The 21,845-nt window shown below is 48.8% G+C and overlaps 2 protein-coding genes across 2 annotated transcripts in view; both read right to left on the bottom strand.

Annotated features, from left to right (window-relative positions):
- Positions 1-608: 608 nt before the first annotated feature.
- Positions 609-12,457, bottom strand: PEF1 (penta-EF-hand domain containing 1; the record flags this gene model as incomplete). The annotated part of the gene is made up of 5 exons (XM_080691846.1): positions 609-838; positions 2,698-2,841; positions 3,316-3,471; positions 5,521-5,821; positions 12,434-12,457. 5 exons carry the CDS (start codon positions 12,455-12,457, stop codon positions 609-611), a joined length of 855 nt encoding a protein of 284 aa, XP_080547972.1.
- An 8,822-nt stretch (positions 12,458-21,279) lies between these two features.
- Positions 21,280-21,845, bottom strand: part of COL16A1 (collagen type XVI alpha 1 chain) — a gene marked incomplete at both ends in the record, with an annotated part of 49,568 nt that continues 49,002 nt past the window's right edge. The window contains one exon of the mRNA XM_080692055.1: positions 21,280-21,482. Coding sequence (XP_080548181.1) covers positions 21,280-21,482 — 203 coding nt within the window. The remainder of the gene's footprint in view (positions 21,483-21,845) is intronic.

A 21,845-nucleotide genomic window follows, 5' to 3' on the forward strand; every position in this document is an offset into this window, starting at 1 on the left:
GACAGTAGCCTCGCCAAAGATGCCCAGAGGGCAGACTGTCTGAGCTCCCTGAGCAGGGACAGCCTCCAAGCAGCTAGAAGTCACCGCACAAGGACTTGGGTGTGGGGGACCCAAGCCACTGTGCCCACAGGCAAATCTCCTTCACACTTGGTCACACTCTACACTGGAGAAATGGAGTACACCTGACAGGGTGGCCTGGGTGACAGAAGGCAGGTGCTACTGGCAAGAGGCGGACACTTACCAGCGGCAGCAGGGTGTAGCAGGGAAAGCTAGAAGCCAGAGGCACAGCTGTCCAGACACCAACTCCACTGCCATGAGCGGCCTCTCCTCTCCTGGTGCAAGGCTCTGTGCAGAGCTGCTCAGTGCTATCAGGACACTCAAGTTCGAGTCCTCTCCTAGGCCAGGCTCCTAACTCTGTGGCTACAGGTGAGGGCCCCACCATTTGGTGGCTTTGACACAGGACTCTTACCCTCTTTGGGAACAGTTCTGCATCAAACAAGGGAGAATCTTTTCTAGGAGGGGCAGGAAAAGAGAGGCCCACTGCTTCTCCCACTCTATGGAGCCAGGAAAGGTCCTTGGTGTGCGCCGTTCTCTACAGACAGGCTGGGTCAGAGCATCCGAGAAGCTGTCATGGTGACGAAATCCTCGAAGCTGAGCCGGATGTTGCCCTGCACAGCGGTGTCCTTCTCCCGAAAGGCTTCGGTCAGCACCTGAAGCTGGGTGCACACTTGGATGAAGCGGTCGAGCTGCATGGCAGGACTGGCGGAGCGCGGGCAGTAGCGGGAGACCAGGAGCTGGGTGAACTGGGGACTCAGGTTGTAGCCCATTTGGGACAAGGCTGGAGAGGGGGGTACACAGAGCAGACACATAAACACCTGCCATAAGTGTCCCCATCCATAAGCAACCCTAGAGCCTAGGAGATCGGGGGTTGAGCACAGAAGCACGAAGACAGAGTCATCTGAGTCTATTTAGGGTGTCAGGAGCACAAGAGGGCTCTGTCTGGGTGTTCCCCTCAGTGAGAAGGACCCCTTCCTCCTTTTCTAAATTTCTCCTGTTGTTTAACCAGGGTTCATGGGGTTCCAGAGGTGACAGTGGTCTACCTGTGGTCATCTCTGATTCCTCTGTAAACATAAGGAAGTCTGAGCCCCAGGCCCACCCTGCCCAGGCAGCCGTCCAAGGCAGTGCAGTGCAGAAGCTACTGGCCTGCTCTGGAGCCAGGGCCTGGGCAAGGCTTGGCCACTGCCCCTGTCTATTATTCCTGAAATGGGGATGATACTTACACTGCGGATCCTTGTAAGGATTAAAGGAGGTGGTCAAGTGCTGCACTTAGCACAGGGCCTGGCTCAGTAAATGTCATTTTAATAAAGTCATTGTCTCCATCCATGAGGCTGCTGGGCAGTATCCTGGGGTCATGGCCTTCTCCCCACCCGTGCCAAGTAGCTTCCTGCTTTCTTCTCCACATAATTTGCCAGCCCAGCCTAAAATCTCAGCTCAGTTGGGCATGGAGGTGCACGCTTGTAATCCCAAGACTTGGGAGGCCAAGATAGGAGGATCTCAGGTTTGAAGCCAGCCTTGGCAACTTAGCAAGGCCCTCTGCAACTTAGTGAGACCTTTTTTCAAAATAAGAAATAAAATAGGGCTGGGGTATAAGTTGGAGGTAGAATGCCTCTGGGTTCAATCCCTAGTACCAAAATAAAATAAATAAATCTAAAAAATTAACATAAAAATTTAAGAAGCTAAAATCTCAGGTCTCCATTTGCTCTGTGGGCCCCTGGGCAAGTTACACACACTAAGCCTCAGTTTTCTCATTTGTGAAAGGCAGACCATAAGAGATCTCTCATCAAAGGAAGAGGAACAATAAAAAGACTATAGCACATGGGAAGAATGAGTTATATCAACCAATTAAAATGCTTATTACTGTGCCTCAGGCATCGAAAGCATTCAGTAAGTGCTAGTTTTGTTGTTGGTATCACCCTTACCAATACCCATGACAGAAGCTGCATGAACAGCGATCAGGACTGACCGCCTCCCTCCCTTTGACCAGGCGCAGATGCAGTGCGCTCGCCCCCACCCAAGACCTGCTGTCTGACTCTAATCCACGGCCAGGGCAAAGGGCCAGACCCCTCCTGGGTGACAAAGTTCCCACAACACCATCAGCCACCCGTTTGTCCTCTCACTTTCTGGCCTAAGCTGGGGGCAGGTGTTGGCCCTAAGGACAGACTAGAACCAGACCTGAAGCTATGGCTTTAAGTCATCTTACTCAACTACAAATATTAGAGTGCTCTCAGAGTGGGAAGAAAACTGCCTTCTGCAGAGGTGGCAAGAGAACCTTTTTTGAGCCCGTGTGCACGGTTCTTTCCATTCTACATGCTAGGAAGTAGTGCAAAGAGCCACACAAGCCACACACACTGGTCCCCAAGTGCCTTGGAGTGCTGAGTCTCATCCCCGAGGCTCTCCACCTGCTGGGGCTGTCTCACCAGCTCTGCTGGGCCAGAAAGTCCAGCCCTAATGAGACCTAGTATTTCCTTGTCTTGGACCGTGGTTCAGTGCCCCAGGCAGGTCAGAGTGGGCCTGCACTGAGGACAGACTTTGTGGTACAAGTGGACATCTGGCAGTGAGAGGAAAAGGCTTTACTATGTTTTTGGGAGTGAAGAGTCCAGCGCTGCCCTGCCCGCCGGGCCCTGCCATGGCCCTCACCTTGCTGCAGCTCTGAGTAGCTGATAGAGCCCGACTGGTCCCGGTCATACTGCTGGAAGAGGTTCTTCCACTGCTGGATGAATTTCCATAAGGCTGAGAAACCATAGACATCAATGCGGCCTGACTTGGTCTTGTCAAACATGTCTGAAGGGGAAAAGGAGGGCAGAAGGGCATCAAGACCAAGGGCCAAGGGTACCACCGAGGCAGACCTTCTCCCCAGAGTGGGTAGGAGACTCCACAGAACTTCAGGCCTGAGGCCCAGTGCCTGCACCCGAGACACGCCTGAGACAAATGCTAAGGCAGCCGCTGCCCACCCACCCAGAACTGCACTCTCTGCTGGCTTGTCCACTGAGCCCCAAGGCCTGAATCCACAGGGACCCCTCCCTGCCACTTCCCACCAGGGGAGGGAGTCCCTACCTGCAGAACAGGAAACCCATTCAGCCTGCAACTCAGTGGTCAGAACTAGAGAGAGATCCAAGGGAAAGAACTCTGTCTAGGAGTATCACCTTGAACAGTTTCTTCCTGAATTCTTTCCTGGCCAACAGATCTCTCCTCAGTGACCAGCGCCCACTACTGTCAGCTGTGCCCAGATCAAGCTGGGGAAGGGCTGGAACTCACTTATCATCATGAGGCATGTTTCGTCATTGAACGAGGACCAGTTGGAGTTGACCAGGGCCTGCTTTAGCTCCTTGATGGAGATGTAGCCACTGTGATCGGAGTCCACTGACTGGAACCAGGAGTAGGCCTCAGGATCCACATTGGGAGGGGCAGCACCTGGGGAAGGGGTGTGAAGCAGGAGAGTCAGGCCCAGACCTCGAGGCCAACCCATGGCGATGGTGGGACGAGGTGGCCTCAGTGCCTCCCCAGCTACAGGTTTTGTGTGTGTGTGTGTGTGTGTGTGTGTGTGTGTGTGTCTCTGGAGATTGAACCCAGGGTCATTCTCCCTCCAAGCTACATTCCAGTCCATTTTGTTTTGAAACAGGGTCTCCCTAGGTTGATGAGTGCCTTGAACTTGTGATCCTCCTGTTCCAGCCTCCCAAGTATTGGGACTACAGGTGTGCACCACTGCACCCGACTTCAGATACAGGTTTTCCCCACCCACAAAGCCTCAGGAACCCACCTACCCATCTTCCATCCAGCTGACATTCTTACTCTGATGGAAGAGGCTTTCAAATTAGACACGGAAGTATTTGCAGTTTATTTCTACTCCTTGAGTGCTTCAGACCTTTGTATAGTGCCCAGTCATTTCTCTATTTGGTTTCATGCTTTCTTCTATTATCAAGAATTTTCTGGAAAAAGTGAGCTGAAGGATCACTAGCTGAAAAGTAGCGAAGCAGAGATATTTGTCTATCATTTAATGATCTACCTATCTGGGGAAACTTGAGAGGGAAAAAGGGTTGTCTGCTACTTAGTGAGGCCCTCTGCAACTCAGCGAGACCCATTTCAAAATAAAGAATTAAAAAAAAATAGGGCTGGGGTGTAGCTTGGAAGTAGAGTGCCCTGGATTCCATCTCCAGTACCGCAAGAAAAAATAAAATAAAATAAAGAGATAGAGAGTTGAGAGAGTTGTCTGATAGAGGGTCTAGTCTGAACTCTTTGGATGGAAAATCAGGTGCAACCTACCTTCCTAAAATGGTGTTATGGGGAGCGAGGGCACAGCTCCAAGCGGTAGAGCACTGCAACACGTGTGGACTGTATGGTTGTGTAGCAGAGCTCAGGCTCTATAATCAAACCTGCCCTCTGTTCGAGACAGCTCAGAAATCTTCACTGTGGCCGGAGCCCCACCCAGCGCTCTCTGCCCCTGGATTTTCCAGCCCCCTTGCCTGTCTTGTCCTCCCCTTTAGGCTTTCCTTTCTTGTCCCTACCTCAGATGCCTGCCTGCCGCAGGACCTTTAATGGTAAGGCCTCTGCCACCTGTGCCAGCATATTAAATGCCAAATACTGCTTTGCTAAGAATGCGCCCCCAGAATATCATTTACTAGGCCTTTCAGATGGACCAGACACGGTGCCCAGTATTTGTCTGCACTTTCCTGTTGAATCTTATTATCAACCCTGTGAGGTAGTGGTATTGCCCCATTTTACAGATGTGGACACTGAGGCTTAAAGAAGTGAAGTGGTTTGGTCAGGTCAATAAATGGTCTGATTTCAAAAGCCAACCTTTCAACAACTACACTGTCTTGCCTTTTTATAGATGATGGTCAGTCTCCCTCACACAGGAATGCTCCCCCAGCTCCCTATATACTGTATGACTGTCTCCAATTACTTGCTGATCTCCCCTTCCCTATAAAAGCACTGCACATCCTCTCCCACTGCCTGGGGCTCACCGAGCTCCTCCAGGAGCATCCACGCCCTTCCTATTGATAGGCTTGGCCAGGCGAAGGTGCTGTGGCCAAAAGGACGAGCAGACAAGGCACACAGTCCTCCAGAGTAGAGACTTAAACAACACCACCATGCCTGCCAGCTTCCTGCTCTTTTTCTCAACCACCAGCATGACATATCCCAAACCGGGGTTGTGCCTCCAGCCTGGCTCCAAGAGAAGAGCCACAGGGAGCAGAGACTCAGCTGCCAGCACACAAGCAAGAGCAAGTAAGTGTGAGTAAGCTGCAGGAAAAATGCTTGCTGTAGGCTGAGATTTCAGAGTTGTTGACACCACAGCAAAGCTAACTGACCTTATTCTTATTCTGCTGATATGGGCTGAACCTGGAAGCAAAATGCTGACGGGCCAGAGACCAGGATGCCTGCACACCCAGAGACAGGACAAGGATGGGCCGTGGACAACTCAGAACCAGGACAGAGGCACCCAGAACCCAAGACCCTGCTTACCTTGTCCATAAGGCCCCGGCTGCTGGGCACCGTAGGCACTTGGAGGTGGCTGACCATAGGGGCCCCCTGGGGCAGCACCACCATAGGGTCCTCCCGGAGGTCCAGAGGGGAGCCCCCCAGAATTGGGGTGTCCATAGGGCCCTCCACCAGCTGGTGGTCCATACGGTCCTCCAGGGGCAGGACCCCCATAACCACCACCAGTGGGGAGTCCACTGCCATACTGCCCTCCACCATGGGGAGGTCCAGGGTAGTAGCTACCCGGAGGCGCTCCGGGTGCCTGTCCTGCAGCTCCTGGGCAGCCCTGTGGGAAGAACAAGGTATCAGTCAGAATTATGGGACCAGACACTAGTGACAGTATGGTGTCTCACAGCTATACAGCACTTCCTCTGCCACTCTTTCAACTGATTCTATAAGAGGGTGGGGGTAATGATCCCCTTGCTCAGATGGGCAAACTGAGCAACAGGTCACCAAGGTCATACCACCAATAGTCTGCGGAGCTGGAGCCTTCCTGACTCCCCTTCCTTGCATATTCCTTCCTCATGGCCCAGTGTTCACATGGAACCTATGCCACAGTACTGCAAGAGAAAGGGTAAAACTGGGGAGGGTGGCACTTGAGCGGGGACTTAAAAGAATGAGCAAGATTCTGAGGGGGTGGAGAGGCGTGACAGAAGCGGAACCCTGAAGGCCAGCCACGAAGCCTGACCCTCTCATTTAGTAGGTGGGGCAACTAGGCCCAAGGCATCCTGTGTGTTGGAGGCAGGGGCAGCACACCAGCTTGCACCCTGAGGCCCCCACTGCCTCCTGCTACAGTGCTCCTTCCTTAAGCAACAGGGCACAGGATTCGAGGGTAGGATGGAAGAGGGGTCAGAATGTGCAGTTTTGGCATACCCAAAGGACAGGCTGAACACCAAGCCGGGAAGCGCTACTCCACTCTAAGCCCCATAAGCAAAGTCATAAACTCTGCCTGGCCAAGGGCACCTGAGGCACAGCCCTCCCACCAGGAGATGCCCCCGGACAGCAGAGCAGATTCTGCCAGGCAGGTCTCCTGCCTTTCCAGTGATCGCACCGCAGGGCCTGCGAGGCTTCAGCAGTGTGGCAGCAACTGAACCTGTCTTTTCTGCCCCGTGTAAAGCCTTTAAACATAGTTTACAAAGACTTTCACAAATTATAATGCTACTGCAGAACCTCGCCAATAACCTCCTAAGAGGAAAAGGGAAGGTGTCAGTAGGCCCATTTCTCAGATGAGGAACCTGAGGTGCAGAGCTGTTATATGATCCTTTCAGCAAGCATGTATAGAGCAACAGTACTGTACTAGGCTCTGTGCTCCACCTGAGGGTCCCAAACCAAATGGGACGCCGCTCTCGAGTAGCTCACAGAAAATTACAATACCAGCCGATCACTGTCAGCAGAAAAATCCACGTACATGCTGCGAAGGAAGCATGGACAGAGGAATCTGTTGTTTGGTGAGTGAATAATGAACATCATATGAACAATGCATGAAGTGAATCAAAGAAGGCTTCTTGGAAGAAGGAGCAGTGATATGGGAGTGGTCCAAAAAGAAGCCAGTGTGAACCTGGAAAGGCAGACCCTAACCACTTCCTGGATAAGCACCTCTCCCGCTGCCTTTCATTTGCAGGTGTTATCAGTGCCTGAGTAGCTCCTGTCTGCTCAGCATCACTCCCACCCAACAGTAAGCTCCTAAGGAGCAGACACGGGCTTCATTCATCATGGGACCCCAGGCCCAGCACAGTGTCTGGCACCTGCAATCTTCCATAAATATTTGAACAAATGAGCACCGCTCTGAAGAGTTTAGGCTTTATGCCGGAGAAAACAGAGCACCATAGAAGGGATTCCAATAGGAGAGGAACGTGAGCAGAAGCTTGTTTAGAGAATTAACCAGCGGCGGTGTGGAGGATGCGCTAGCGGCAGAGGCAGCGGCCCAGGTGCTGGGCAGACAGGGCATGGACCAGACAGCAGGCTCGGAGAAGGGGAGAATGGGATGGATTCTGAAGCTATTTCCGAGAGAGACGAGACATGACTTGGCAACTAATTAGATTAGGAAAGAGACGGAGGGGGAGTGAAAACAGGGAAGGGTTCAGAATGACTCAGGTCTCCAACTTCACAAGATGAAGTAGAGCCATGAAGTGAGGCGGAATGCAGGCTGGGAGGACATTTGGAACAACAGTGGGCTGGTTCCCAGCGTCCCTGAGTTGTCAGTAAAGGTCTGAACCAGAAACGAAACCAGAACCCGACTCCACGTTCTTTACACTACTCCATACTGCTGAGCCTTTTGAGAGTTTTTCCAAGAGCTTTTTATACTGATTAAAGGGGGAAAAGGACAGAAAGAGCTCAGTAACTATGGTTTCTAATGCAGAAAAACGATCTCTAGGTCTTCAGCTGATTGCAAATAAGCCACATTTGATGCATCGGGGGACAATTACTGAGGCTCTGCTAGCACTTCAGTCAGCTTTCATCCATCCTCAGTCCTGTGCAGTAAGTACTATTATCCCCATTTTAGAGACAATTTTAGAGAAAATTAAGGTGCAGAGAGTTAACAGTGTACCTAAGATCATGTGGCTGGAATGGGTGAGATGGGATTTAAAAGTGTGTCTGCATGAATGGGTGACTGGCACGTGCCTGCACTGGAATTGTGCTGAATGCCTGTGTCAAATATGATGGCTTTCTATAATGGTCATGGCGGAGGAAAAAGGTTGGAATGGGTGATCGGTCAAAGCCTGCAGACACAGAAATAAGGGAGTATCCGAAGAATCTTACTCTTTTTTCACTCCAACACTCAGATCCATTTTGAGAGCCATGTACCGGAGGAAACCTCAAAGCCCCTTTAGTCCAACCTCTCAGTTGACAGTGGAATCTCTGCAGCACCACTTGGAATCTCTATTTGCACTTCTGCAAGTGATGAAGAGCTTGTCCCTCCTCAAGTAACCCACTGAGAAAGTCCTGTGTTTTCTTTTACCTCTAAGGGCTCTTTCTTCTACCCTGAGACTTCGAAAAGCTCAGAGGTACCAAAGGTTCATCCACTCAGTGCTGAGGAGGAACAGGGGAGGTGGCACTGCAAAGACATGCCTGTGCCTCAGAGCCACCCTCAAGTGTCTGCAGGGCTTAAACAATTGTAAGAAAACATACAGCGATGCACTCACCAGCAGATCTTCCTAAAATGTTTAAAAAAATCTCAGAACCTGGGAGGCTGAGACAGGGGGATCGTGGATTTGTAGCCAGCCTTGGCTACTTGTGGGCCCCTCTATAACTTAGTGAGACTCTGTTTCTAAATAAAGTATAAAAAATAGGGCTGGGGGTGCAGCTGGGAGGTAGAATGCCCCTGGGTTCAATCCCAGTACCACACAAAATATATATTTTTATATTATTATTATTATTATTATTATTATTATTATTATTTGCAGGTCTGGGGATGGAACCCAGGGGCATTCGACCTCCGAGCTACACTCACTGCCTTATTTTTTATTCTTTATTTTGAAACCGGGTCTCACTGAGTTGCAGAGGGCCTCACTAAGTAGCTGAGGCTGTTGCGAACTGCGATCCTCCGGGTCTCAGCCTCCCAAATGCAGGGATTACAAACGTGCACCACCACGCCCAGCCAAAATATATTTTATATATATATATATGTATAAATTATAAAACATGCAACCAGTGAACAATGAGCCAAGAGCTGACATAAGACTTCGATGATCATCTCCGTGCTGACACTCTAATACCGTTCTCTCCAGACTGATCTCTGTGAACTACAGACTTACATTTCCAATGGCCTCCTGAGCTTCCCTCCAACCCCATGCCTCCGTGTTCCTATCTCCTAGCACACACAGCCATCTAGTCACCCAAATCCAAAGCCTAATACCTTCCTGGGTACCTCCTCTTTCCTCCCTCGATCACCTCAATTAAGCACAAGTTTCTCAACTCTACCTCCCGAATGCTTCTCAATCCAAACATCCCAGCTCACTGTTCTCGGCCTACTTTACTTCAAAAGCTTTGAAATTGGTCTCCTTGCCTCAGTCTCTCCTGCTTCCACCCATTCTCAGTGCCCCATTCAAGAGCTGCAAAGGACAAAACCTTTCACCAGCTACTCTTAGGATAAAGCCATAGACCCCCCAAAAATGTGTACAAGGGATCTGGCCCTTGTTTACCTCTCTGGTCTCCTATCTTGTCCCTTTTATCATTATAATTAGACCCCCCAAGTACTGATTGAATTTAGGGGTACTCTATCATTGAGTTACTTCTATAGTCCTTTTATTTTTTATTTTTGCAGTACTGGGGATGGAACGCAGGGGAATTCTACCTCTGAGTGGCACCCCAGCCCTATTTTTTTGTTCTTTATTTTGAAACAGGGTCTACTGAGTTGCAAAAGGGCCTCACTAAGTAGCTAAGGCTGGCTGCAAACCCGCACAATCCTCCTGTCTCAGCCTCCCAAATGCTGAAATTACAAGCATGCGCCACCACACCCAGCCTTTTTTTTTGAGACACAGTCTCACTAAGTCACCAAGGCTGGCCTTCGACTTCTTGGAATCCTCCTGCCTCAGCCTCCTGAGTAGCTGGGATTACAGGTGTGTGTCAAGGCACTTGGCTTTTTTTTTTTTTTTTGGACAGAGTCTTGCTATGTTGTCCATGCTGGTCATGAACTCCTGGAATCAGGCAATCCTCCTGCCTCAGCCTCCTGAGTAACTGGGACTACAGTCAGTAGTAGCCTACAGGCATTTATCACCATGCTTGGAGAGACTGACTTTAAAGTTCTTCCAAAATATCTGGGTGTATAACTTGTGATCTCTTGTTGGTGAAGTTATTTCCTCTACTGGAATATAATTTTTCTTTACCCAGCTAACTCAAACTGGGAATTCAGGTTTTTTGTTTTGTTTTGTTTGCTTAAATATCACCTCCTTAAAGAAGTCTTCTATACCCCTGAACTAAGTTAGGTACCCCTTTTATGCTGTCCTAGTACCTTAGACTTATTCCCATTTAACACTTGCCATTACTGATTATATAATCTTCATATGTGTATTCTTCTCCCACTTGGGGTATTTATTACATACCAGACATCACAGCAAGCATTTAACATGAATATCTCATTTAATCTTTACAAGTAATTCTGAGGTAGGTACTCTTATGACCCCTTTCTAAAGACAGGAAAAGTGACCTTTGCAACAAACTTCTGTAAGAAAGTGGCAGAGAAGGGATGGGAAGCCAAATCTCTGGCCTCAGGGACCAAGTTCTTAAGCACAAAATCCTTCAGGCTGGTTCTCTCACAGAACCGAAGGGTGCATGAGTTTTACTATCCTAACATCCAGGTCATGCTTGAATACCCTGGGCTGGAGGTGGTGGAAATTACAGGAACTGTGACTCCTAGCGATAGGCTGGAATCTTCCAGGGCTACGTAGCAGGTGAAGACGAGGCAGCACCGACTGAGCCTTTGGATGACTCAAAACCATTTTCCTTTCTCAGAACACCTGGGATGGGGTGGAGGACAATGACAGTAAAGTGGCGAGGAAACACCATTTCTTCTATTCCACACACTAGTCTCTCGGGGCCCCTTTTCAATATTTTACCTGAGCATAAGCCCAGGCAGCATGACATGGTAACAGCAAATGGCCTCATCCTTGCTATGTGTGACTGTTGAGCCACCTAACTTCTCTAGGTTTGTTCCTCAGCTATAAATTAGGGGTAATCATGCCTGCTGGGCCTTCATGATTGGATAATGGAGATCCAAATGTTGTGTAAAATGGATAGGGCTGCATTCCCTGGCACATCTTCTGGCATCTGACCACGGTGTGTTGAATGCCTTATAATATCCTATTTGGTCTTTTTTTCCCCTTTTTCTTTTTCCTTCATGAAGTTAATCTCCTGAAGTACTATGTGATTTTAGGCAACTCAGGCCCCCTCTCTGGGGCTGTTTTCTTCTCAGTAAAATGAAGGTGCTGTTTTGAGGGTCTTCTAAGACTGAAGACTGTTCAAAATACTAAAACTGAAACAAAATACTAAAAGGCAACACACCTTACACCTTACTATGTGCCCAATACTTCATAAGTATCACTTCATTACTCTTCATAACAACTCTATGAGATACGCCCTATTATTCAGCCCTATGTTAGAGGAGTAAACTTGGGCTTAGAAAGGCAAAATATCTTGCTCAAAGGCTCAAAACTATTTAAGTGATGGGGCCAAGATATGAATCGACCTGTGACTCTAAACTATACTTAACCACACTACCATTCTGTCACACAACAAATAATTCTGGCCACAGAATCATCGCTTTGGAATTTTTGGCTGGTTTGAAATGGGCTGGCAAGTGAGGAAGAGACAGCTGGGTTCTGACGTGGGCTCTAGTACCTAAGAGCCTGGAGACTTCAGGTAAGTTGTGTCTTCTCTGGGCTTCATTTTTCCTACAGGTGGCTTGGAGATGTTGAGCACCTCACTGATCAAATCAGGTCACTTGTGGCTCCTGCTATAGCAACCACATATTCTCCTGCTTATTCAGATACTGCATGTGTGGGACGGTGGGGAAACCTGTACTTTTTTTTTTCCGATGCTCTAAATGATACCTATGGTGACACCAGAGCTCTAAACGCCTTGTCGAGCTGTTGACCCCGCCCAGGACGCCTTGGGAGAACGTGGAGCCTAGGACGGCCCAGGCAAGATCCATGGGGTCCAAGGTCCCCAAATTCTCTCGTGCGCCACGTCAGAGGGGATGCGACACGACCTCCGGGACCTGTGGTCCTGCGTGACGTGAGTCGGGTGCGACTGACAGTCCCTTTCCTTCTCCGCGCGAAGCCTAGCTGAAGCGAACCTCCGCATGGAAAGGGCGCGGAGAAAGCCGGGAGATAGTAGTCAGGGGGGCTGTTCCTGGCCTGGGTGTGGCCCCTGCCAGTATTCGCGGGCCCCACACACTCACCTGCCCATACGGATAGCTGGCCATGGCGACTCCGACGTCACAGTCGACGGTGGGCGTGGCTTCCTGCTCTTGAAGCCGCCCCTCGCGGGGCCTGGGGGCGGGCCCGCCTCTTATTGGACTTCGAGGCTGTCAATCCTCGACGAAGGCGGTTGACGGAAGTGACGTTACCGGATGGGGGTGGTGCCTGTTTGCCAGTCCAAAGCATTTAGGGCCGGTTGGAGGTTTCCGGAGGTGTTGTTAGTTGTAGTAGCTCGCTTGTTTCTCACTTTCCTGACCTGGAGTAGGCTCCAGGGCTGGTCAGGTTAGGCTTTTTAATGAGAAGTTTGATTCAGGTGTTGCTGCGGTGGCCATGTTATAACCTGGCAAATGGGACGCTTGATAATGACGTATTACTGTCGCCACTCCAAGTTCGCCCCCAAGGAGGGCCTCGGCGGTTGCCATGACTACAGGGAACTACCAGAGGCAGAAGTACTCCACTCTGATGTTAAGACTGTAGGTGACAGTGGCCTTCAGGTGGGATATAGATCTGTGGTCTTTGGAGAAAACGCCAAACCATCAGAATAGGATAGGTTATCTAGTTCAGCTTTTTTCATAAATGGAGAAACTTAAGTCAGAAAAGCAGTAACTTTAATTGCCCAAGTTTACAGTAAGTTCGTGACAAAATGTAGCATAGAACCGGAGTCAGTGAGTGCCCACGTCTCTGCAGGAAAGTCCAGATTGGTTCCCTTAGCAGGTCAAATCCTGATTCCCAGTTACCTCAACGTGTGCCTGTCTATCGGAGTTCAGGCCCTACATTGTTTGCTTGCTTATTTGGTTAATTTATTAGGTTTTCCCACGTGTTACCAAATCCCTGTGCCTACCCGATTTGCTAAATCAAATAATTGGGACAAGCCTTGGGAAGAAGGAAGAAGAAATGGATTTGTCACAAATCAGAGAAACCAGTGAACTGAAGCATTTGGGAACAAGCTCTGGATTCTCTCTGAACAAAAGAAATCGAGTCCTTTTTAAGAGTTAGCTCTTCAGGGTCGTGTTAGTGTCTTAGCAGAAAGGACACATTCCATGTTTTGAGTCTTTCTTGAATCAGTTCTTACTCAGATCCACAGGCTGGGGTCTTGCTGAGGTGTCTTTAACAGAAGGGCCTGAATCTTCCTTGAGTCAGTTCTTAATCAGATCCACAGGTGTCAGGTCCCTCTTCTGTCAGTAAATGAACAAGAACATGTTATTTGATAACAGGATGTGAATGAAAGGGGGAAGACAAAAGAGACAAAAATAAAAGTCAGCTTTGAAGCAGGTCACCTTTTAGCTGCCAGGGTCAGAAGCGGGCTGCTGTTACACATGTAAGGATCGTGTCCGGTTTTGCCTGTCGTTATATCCTCAGTACTGCAAGGCCAACATTGTGCTTTTTAAATGAATACATTAGGGTTAGGAGGTATTACCCAGACAGGCCCATCTCTCTACCATCTAGCAAAGGCGCCTTCCAAAATCACAATGCTAATCGTGCTACTTGCCTGTTGGACAGCCTGCAGTGCAGGTCCTTACCTGCAAAAACAGGCGGATCTCTTCCTCCTGGCACTCCAGGCCCTTCACTATGGCCCAGCCTCATCTTTCTAATCTTAGGTGTCACAGCCCCAGCCTGTCTTCCACTCTGCACACTTGTGCTCAGTTTCAGTGTCCAAAGCTTTTGCTTTGGAGTAAGGACCTTGGTTGCATCATTTCCGAACTGGGCTTGGGGGGAAATATTTTACCTCTCTGATTCCCAGTTCTCAGAAACAAATATATACATTTGAACATGGTCTTACTGCGCCCTTGCTCACGCCTAGATAGTCAAACCACCCCTTTTGTTTTGACCAGCTACCCTTCCAATTCCAGTCCTTCAAGTCTCAACCCCAACCCCATCCTCCACCTAATCTTCCCGTATCCCTAGCCCCGCCCCATCACTGTGCCTATTCCAGCCTGCCTTGTGTGAGAGTTCTCCTTGAGGCTTTCCCCAAACCCATTCCCCTCTGTCTCAGAAAATCTACTCAATCTTTCAAGCCAAAATTCTAGGTTTTTATGTGTGTGTGATACTAGGGATTGAACCCAGGGGTGTTCTACCTCTGAGCTATATCCTCAGCCCTTTAAAGAAATTATATATATATGAATGAAACAGGATCTTATTAAGTTGTTGAGGACCTCACTAAGTTGCTGAAGCTGACCTCAGACCTGTGATCCTCCTGTCTAAGCCTCTCACGTACTGGGTTTACAGGTGTGCACTACCACGCCCAACCCTAGGCACAATATTGTGTGTTTCTCCAGATACTCCCCCAACTTCCATTTGCTCTGGTTCAAAAATACACCCATGTCTGTGCTTTTCTTTCTTTCTTTCTTTCTTTCTTTCTTTCTTTCTTTCTTTTCTTTCTTCCTTTCTTTCTTCTTTCTTTCTGTTACTGGGGATGGAACCCAGGGACATTCTACCTCCGAGCTACACCCCCAGCTTTATTTTTCTTCTTTCTTTTTTTTTTTCTTTCTTTTTTTTTTTTTTTTTTTTTGCTGTACTAAGGGTGGAACCTAGGGGCCTTCTACCTCTGGGCTACACTCCCAGACCTATTTTCTATTTTATTTGGAAACAGGATCTCACTAAGTTGCTGAGAGACTCACTAAGTTGCTGAGGCTGGCTTTGAACCTGTGCGATCCTCCAGTCTCAGCCTCCCAAGCACTGGGATTACAAACGTGCGCCACCACACCCGGCTTTTATTCTTTATTTTGAAACAGGGTCTTACTGAGTTCAAAGGCCCCACTAAATAGCTGAGGCTGTCCCCAAACCACAACCCTCCTGTCTTAGCCTCCCAAATGTAGGGATTACAAGCATGTGCCACCATGCCTGGCTTGTGCTTTTCTTTCTGTTCACACTATCACTCCTTTCCAATACACCATCGTCTGTGGCCTGAGTCACTATGGTAGCCTATGCCCTGATTTCATTTTTTCACCACACCCCTTTGTCCAGAAGGCAGCTGGAGTGATTGTCTTAAAACAGGAACCAGATAATGTTATTCCTGGACGTAACCGCCTCCAGGGCTTCCCATCACTCTTATAATAAAACGTGAACTCATCCTTATGACCTTCATAGCCCTACCTGGCCTAGGCGGGCCCGTCCCATCAGCCCCGCTTCCTGCCATTGCATTGTCCCCAGTTTGGCCACGCCAGCCTGGTCGCCCCCCCTGGAACATACTGAGTTTATTCCTAGCTCCAGATGTTTGGATTAGTTCTTCTCTCTGTCTAGAATACTCTTCCCCTGACTTCCTGCTGATTGGCTCCTTCTTGTCACTCAGGTCTCAGTTGAAATATCACTTCAGAGCTGGGCGTGGTGGTGCATGCTTGTAATCCCAGTACTTGGGAGGTGGAGACAGGATTGCGCAGGTTCGAAGCCAGCCTCAACGACTTATTGAGACTCTCAACTTAGTGAGACCCTGTTTCCAAATAAAATATAAAATAGGTCTGGGAGTATAGCCCGGAGGTAGAAAGTCCCTGGGTTCTATCTACAGTACTACTACTAATAATAATAATCATCATAAACAAAAAGGGGAGTATAACTCAGTGGTAGAATGCCTCTGGGTTCAATTCCTAGCATCAAAACAAACAATCTTTCTCCCAATTTGAACTTTGATTCTGAATGATGTTTTCCCAAATAGAATTCATTCTCAAGAATAAAAGAGTCGGACGTGGTGGCGCACACTTGTAATCCCCACTCTTGGGAGGCTGAGACAGGAAGATCCCGCAGGTTCGAAGCCAGCCTCAGCTACTCAGTGAGGCTCTCAGCAACTTAGTGAGACCCTGTTTCCAAATAAAATATAAAATAGGTCTGGGAGTGTAGCCCGGAGGTAGAAAACCCCTGGGTTCCATTCCAGTACAAAAAAAAAAGAAAAAGCAAGCAAGCAAGCAGGCTTCAGAGCTGGGCATGGTGGTGCATGATTATAATCCAAGTTCTTGGGAGGCAGAGATGGATGGGTCATAGGTGTGCAGCCAGCCTCAGCTACTTAGTGAGGCCCTCCGAAATATAGTGAGACCCTGTTTCAAAATAAAGAAATATAGGGCTAGGGGTATACCTATATCTCGGAGGTGGAATGCCCCTGGGTTCGATCTCCAGTACTACAAAAAAAATAAAAGGAACGGGGGCACTCCTGGACACCACATTTAAAGTACACTGCGTCCCCATGCACATTTCAGTCATCTATCATGCCACGATATCTTATTTTCTCATAATCCCTGCAACTACTTGAATGCCTTTTTTTTTTTTTTTTTTGGTGGTACTAGGGATGGAACCCAGGGGCTTTCTACCTCCAGGCTATACTCCCAGACCCATTTATCTTTTATTAGAAACAGGGTCTCACTAAGTTGCTGAGAGCCTCACTAAGTAGCTGAGGCTGGCTTCGAACCTGCGTGATCCTCCTGTCTCAGCCTCCCAAGCGCGGGGATTACAAGCGTGCGCCACCACGCCCGGCTCACTTGAATGCCTTTTAAGGTTTGCCCGTGTCTTATCAGACGTACAAGTACATTGTAGGATTGTCATTTTCTTATTCATCCCCCAATCCCCGGCACCGGGAATAGGGCCTGTGGTGAATTCAATAAAGGTTAATGGTTATTGTCGTTGCCATCACGTTATTGGATGTGCAGGAGGTGCCGGACATAGTGCTAAGTACTGTGTGTTGTTTGGTTTTTGCCACAGTCTTTTGAGACAAATACTATTATGTGTTTATAATTCAGAATGGAGGCTCAGAGAAGCTAGGTGACTCCCTTAATGGCAAAAAGATAAATGGAGAAGCTTGAATTTGAACCCAAGTTCACACTATTTTATACTCAGTACTTAACAGTGGGTCACATCTTTATCGCCCCACAGTCCAAAACCTATTGGTGGGATTGAATTCCAAAATCCCAGAAAGGAAGAAGTTCTGAAGCATGGGGCTGAAGGGGAGAGGATATTTGTCCAGGGAGAGCACAATGACACCTGGCCTGCAAATTGAGATAGTGTGACTCACACTCATTCCACAAACACATTAGCTTGTTGAGTCCCCGCCATCTGTGATCTCTGTCTAGGGGCTCAGGATTCACCATTTATGAGAATTCTTTGCCTCTGTCCTTCTGCCAAGCCAAAAGCTTTGTAGAACTTTCTGTGGGAGGGTCTGTGCTATTTGGGGGGGGGGGGGCAGAGGCATTCAAGGCTTCTCTCAGGCAGTCAGACACCAGCCAAAGCCAACATCCAGGACTGTGCCTCCTAGGACCTGCAGCAGGCCCAGGTGTGTTTATTTTGGAGAGGACTAGAAGATAGAGATCAGGATCTCTCAAAGACTGAAAAACAATCAACTCATTTCCAAAACCTCAACTACCTGAGGCAGACAGAGGTGGGTGGGGATGTTCCTGTTACTGTTTCACTTTTAGCCAAAGGGGAAAACTTGGATTTCAGCCCTTTTTAGAGCACAGAGCACCTTCCGGAGTTCATGGGAGCCCTGTGGTTGACCCGTCAGAGGTGAGGCAGAGCTTGGTAACGGCCGATCGCTGGAAAATACTGACTCCCGTAGAGACACATCTTCCCCGCCGCCTCCTGGCTGGGTGCCGCCCTCTTGTATGGCATACTGAGAAGGAATGCCAACACCCCTCTAATTATTCTGAAATTAATTCTCTTTGATTCTGACCAGACCCAGTTCTGAAATTTAAATTCCAGTTGGATTTTGTGGGTTGGAGGGTGATTTGCAGCTTTCCATGGAAGCAACTGAAAAATGAAAACAGCAGACGTGGCCACTGGCCACATTCCCCTTCCAGGAGGAGATGGGAAGCAGAGTACATGGATCTATGCTGTTCCCATAAACTGCTCAGAACCGCGAAAAATGAAAAAAGAAGATCTAACTTTGTAAGGGGTTAACAGACTATCTGTGAAGAAATAATCTAGTTAGGTTCTGTTGAACTTTGGTAACAGAGGAAAACATGACAAAAAGGAAGATTTAAGTTCCAGGAGGCATCGGATTTGGGGTTTTTCTTTGCAGAATAAATATGCAGTTGCTTTTTCTCCATCTTCTAGAGCAAAGGGTTTTCCCCACTAAGGATTTTCCAGTCAGTTCTTCATATTGCCATCAACAACCCCCCCAATAGGCTACCAGACCCGACATACCTTTGTGTAAAACCCATCAGTGAGGGTGTGTGGTGCACATTTGTAATCCCAGTACTTGGGAAGATGAGACAGGAGGGTCACAAGTTTACTGCCAGCCTTAGCAACTCAATAAGACTCCATTTCAAAATAAAAAGGGCCAGTGGTGTACACGGTGTAGCTTGGAGATAGAATGCCCCTAAGTTCAATTCCCAGGATAAAAAAAAAAAAAAAATCTCCCCTCTGTGTCTCCCCTGCTCATGATCCTTCCTTCTGCCTGATTCCACCTTTCTCTGTCTAGACATGGGGTAAGGGTGGGGAGGGCTCTCCCAGCAATGCATGTCCCTGCCACCCATCATCCCACTTAATTGTAATTGCTATCTGCTTGCTTTCCCATAGACACTGTGGGGGCAGGGACTATTTCTGTTCAGTTTGCCTTGGGCTCCCCAGAGCCCAGTACAGTTCCTGGCACCAAGTAGGAAGAAGAAATGGACTCGTGGAATGAGACTTTGTCATTCCTAACGATCTTCCAGTTGCCTTCAAAGCCTGGCCTAGACCAAGACACGAGGACCGAAGAGAGAGAGAGTGGGAATGTGAAAAAGCCGCCTCAGAGAAGTGGAAGGCATGCGCCCCTCCTTCTTTTCCCTGCAGCTTCCCCAGCTCCTGAACTGATGAGCAAGATCCACAGAATTTTTTTGCTGACCACAGAAGAAGAGACTATAAAATTCAGCTTCCCATCTGGTTCTTCATGGTCCAAGAAAATGCAGCAATTTCAAACTCCAGGGAGACGAGCACTCAGATCAAGAAAGCTTAAACATAGCCTGTCATTGAGTCCCCAAAGAGTAGCATGACTCTGACTCTGGAAGAAAAGTGAAGGGAACATCATTTATAAGGATCGGGTCCCTGGCAATGAGTTTGATGTTTCCTCGTGGCAGTTTCCCTTCTGGCCTTCAGAGCCAGCCTGCCCGATTCAACAGCTGGCCCTTGCTCCTCTTTCTACTCGCGCCAGCGTGCTCCTCATCAGAAGGCCCATCAGTTTGCTTCACTGACTGGGCTGAGAGTGGAGGCTGGCCTTCCGACGGGAGTGCTTTAACATCTGTCCTCATCCGCTGTCCAAAACCTGGCTGCTACTTCAATGCAAAGATGATGTATTTGCTTTTTAATGTGTTCTGTTAGAACCAGGGTTACCTGAGATTTGCTGGTGAGAGATAAAAGGAGAGTGGACTCCTGTATCTAAAAATGGCATCCAAGGGACTCAGGCGAGCCCAGGCGTCTGCCCGCCTGAGTTCATACCTCTGTCCCTGGCAGGAAAAAAAATAGGGCAAAGGTTCTGAAAAGCCATCCATAGGCCGCTGCCCTGGAATTTGGGGACCAAACAGAGAATGTTCAGAAATGGGCTGGGAATGCCAGCTCTGGGGAGATTTGACAGCCAGTTTGAAGGCTTCAGGCAGTTTGGATAAACATCTAGACGGTGAGTACATTTCTGAGCTCGCTCTGTGATCCCTGTGAAGTTTATCCAATGTGAATAACTCTTCCCCAAAGTTGGGGCCAGTAGAAAGGCTTTCCTTGGAAGTCCCCCTGGACGTGCCTGTTGCTTTCTCTCAGGGCAGCCAGCCCATCAGGACGAGCGACCTGAAAAGTAGAGAAGGAAGAGGCTCAACCAGAATGTTTCCATCATGTACTATTCACTGTCTCTTTTCTCTCCTTATCTTTTTTACATATGGAGATGGAGACAGCAGATGGATCATCAAGTCCCCACTGGACTTCGAGGACCATGATCTTAGATCTTATGGTGTCTTGTCCATGACCCCCTTTCCTGCACAACCAACCTGTTTCTGAAGTCCTAGGCTAAGATGTACAGTACGTGCACCGTACGTGCACAGTACGTGCCATGTTCAAATAACAAATGATGCCATTTGCAGTCCAGAAAGTCATTGCCTGAAGCTGGGGAGCTGGTGACAGAGCCATGCATTGGTACAGGCAGGAGGTTCCATCTCATTTCCCAGAGAAGCATTCCCTGGTTGCCTAGGCAGGGGCTGGAGCTTAGCTTTCCTCCTGTTTGCACAGGTTTTCCAATCACAGAATTACTGGAGCATAGAGAAGAGCCCGCACGCTTGGAGGGACTTCCAGGCAGATGAACACACCTCAGCACTGGGTAGCACCTCCCGAGGTGCCAGCAGGATCGGCTCTGGGTCACATGAAGTGAAAGGGGGCGGGTGGGACACCAAGCACTGGTTTCTTTAGGTGAGCAAGCGGGGAGAGGCCTTTATAGGGTAGAAGTGGGGCCTCCAAACCTGCTTTTGGTTCACTCGAGAGGAGAGGCTGAGCAATTCCACGTTTCTAACTCAAGGCAAGTGAGCTGCAGAGAACAGGATGCATGCAGGTCTAGAGGACCAAAGGATGGAGCCGAAGCATCCGGAGAGGGGAGCTTTGCTGAAGGCACCCTATGCGGCACCTCACAACTCGGCTGGCTGATCATGGACAAGGAGGGACCTGCCCATTCATGACCCTGAGACCAGATAAGAAAAGGAAGATGACAGGCAGATGGGGCTACAGCACCAGGGGAACCCCACTGGGAGTGGGATTGCAGATAGTTTTATTTATTGTTAAAAAAATATTAACAGCAATCAACAATAACGACAACACAAACATTCACAACCCATCCTAGAGTCCTGTACGCTTTGGTCACTTATTCCCAATGGAGTCCTTCATCTCCTGGCAGGTGGCGATTTCAGCCGAAAGGCCCCTTCATGCTTTTCATGGGTGGGTACTGCTGCTCCATCGGCATGGCCCCAAAGCAGTCTGAGGGGTTGCAGTGGCCGGCCTTGCCTGGCTGGCCCGTGGGCCCCGGGGGACCAGGGATGCCTGGAATGCCTTGCTGGCCCATCGGCCCTGTTGCGCCCATCTTGCCATATCCAGGAGGCCCTTGAGGACCTAGGGAGGGAAGAGTCACAGGAGGAAAATCAGGAGACCCAGCCATGAGAAAAGAAGAAATAATAGTTATGGTAAGTAATGCCTTACATTTGAGATCTACCTCTCAGGTCACAACGTGTTTCCATAAAGACGGATCCTCATGTTGATCTAACAAGGACACCCTCACTACTGCCTTGTTTTATTGAGAGCTTATGTGTGCCAGGCATGGGACACAATTCCTTAAGGAAAGAACTATTATCTTGTGTGTGTGTGTGTGTAAGGTACTGGAGATTAAACCTAGGGACAATCTACTCTGAATTACACCCCCATCCCTATATTATTTTGAAACAAGGTCTCACTAAGTTACTGAGGGCCTCATCAAGT

The sequence above is a fragment of the Muscardinus avellanarius genome (genome assembly GCF_963383645.1).
Source record: "Muscardinus avellanarius genome assembly, chromosome: 3".
NCBI lineage: Eukaryota > Metazoa > Chordata > Mammalia > Rodentia > Gliridae > Muscardinus > Muscardinus avellanarius.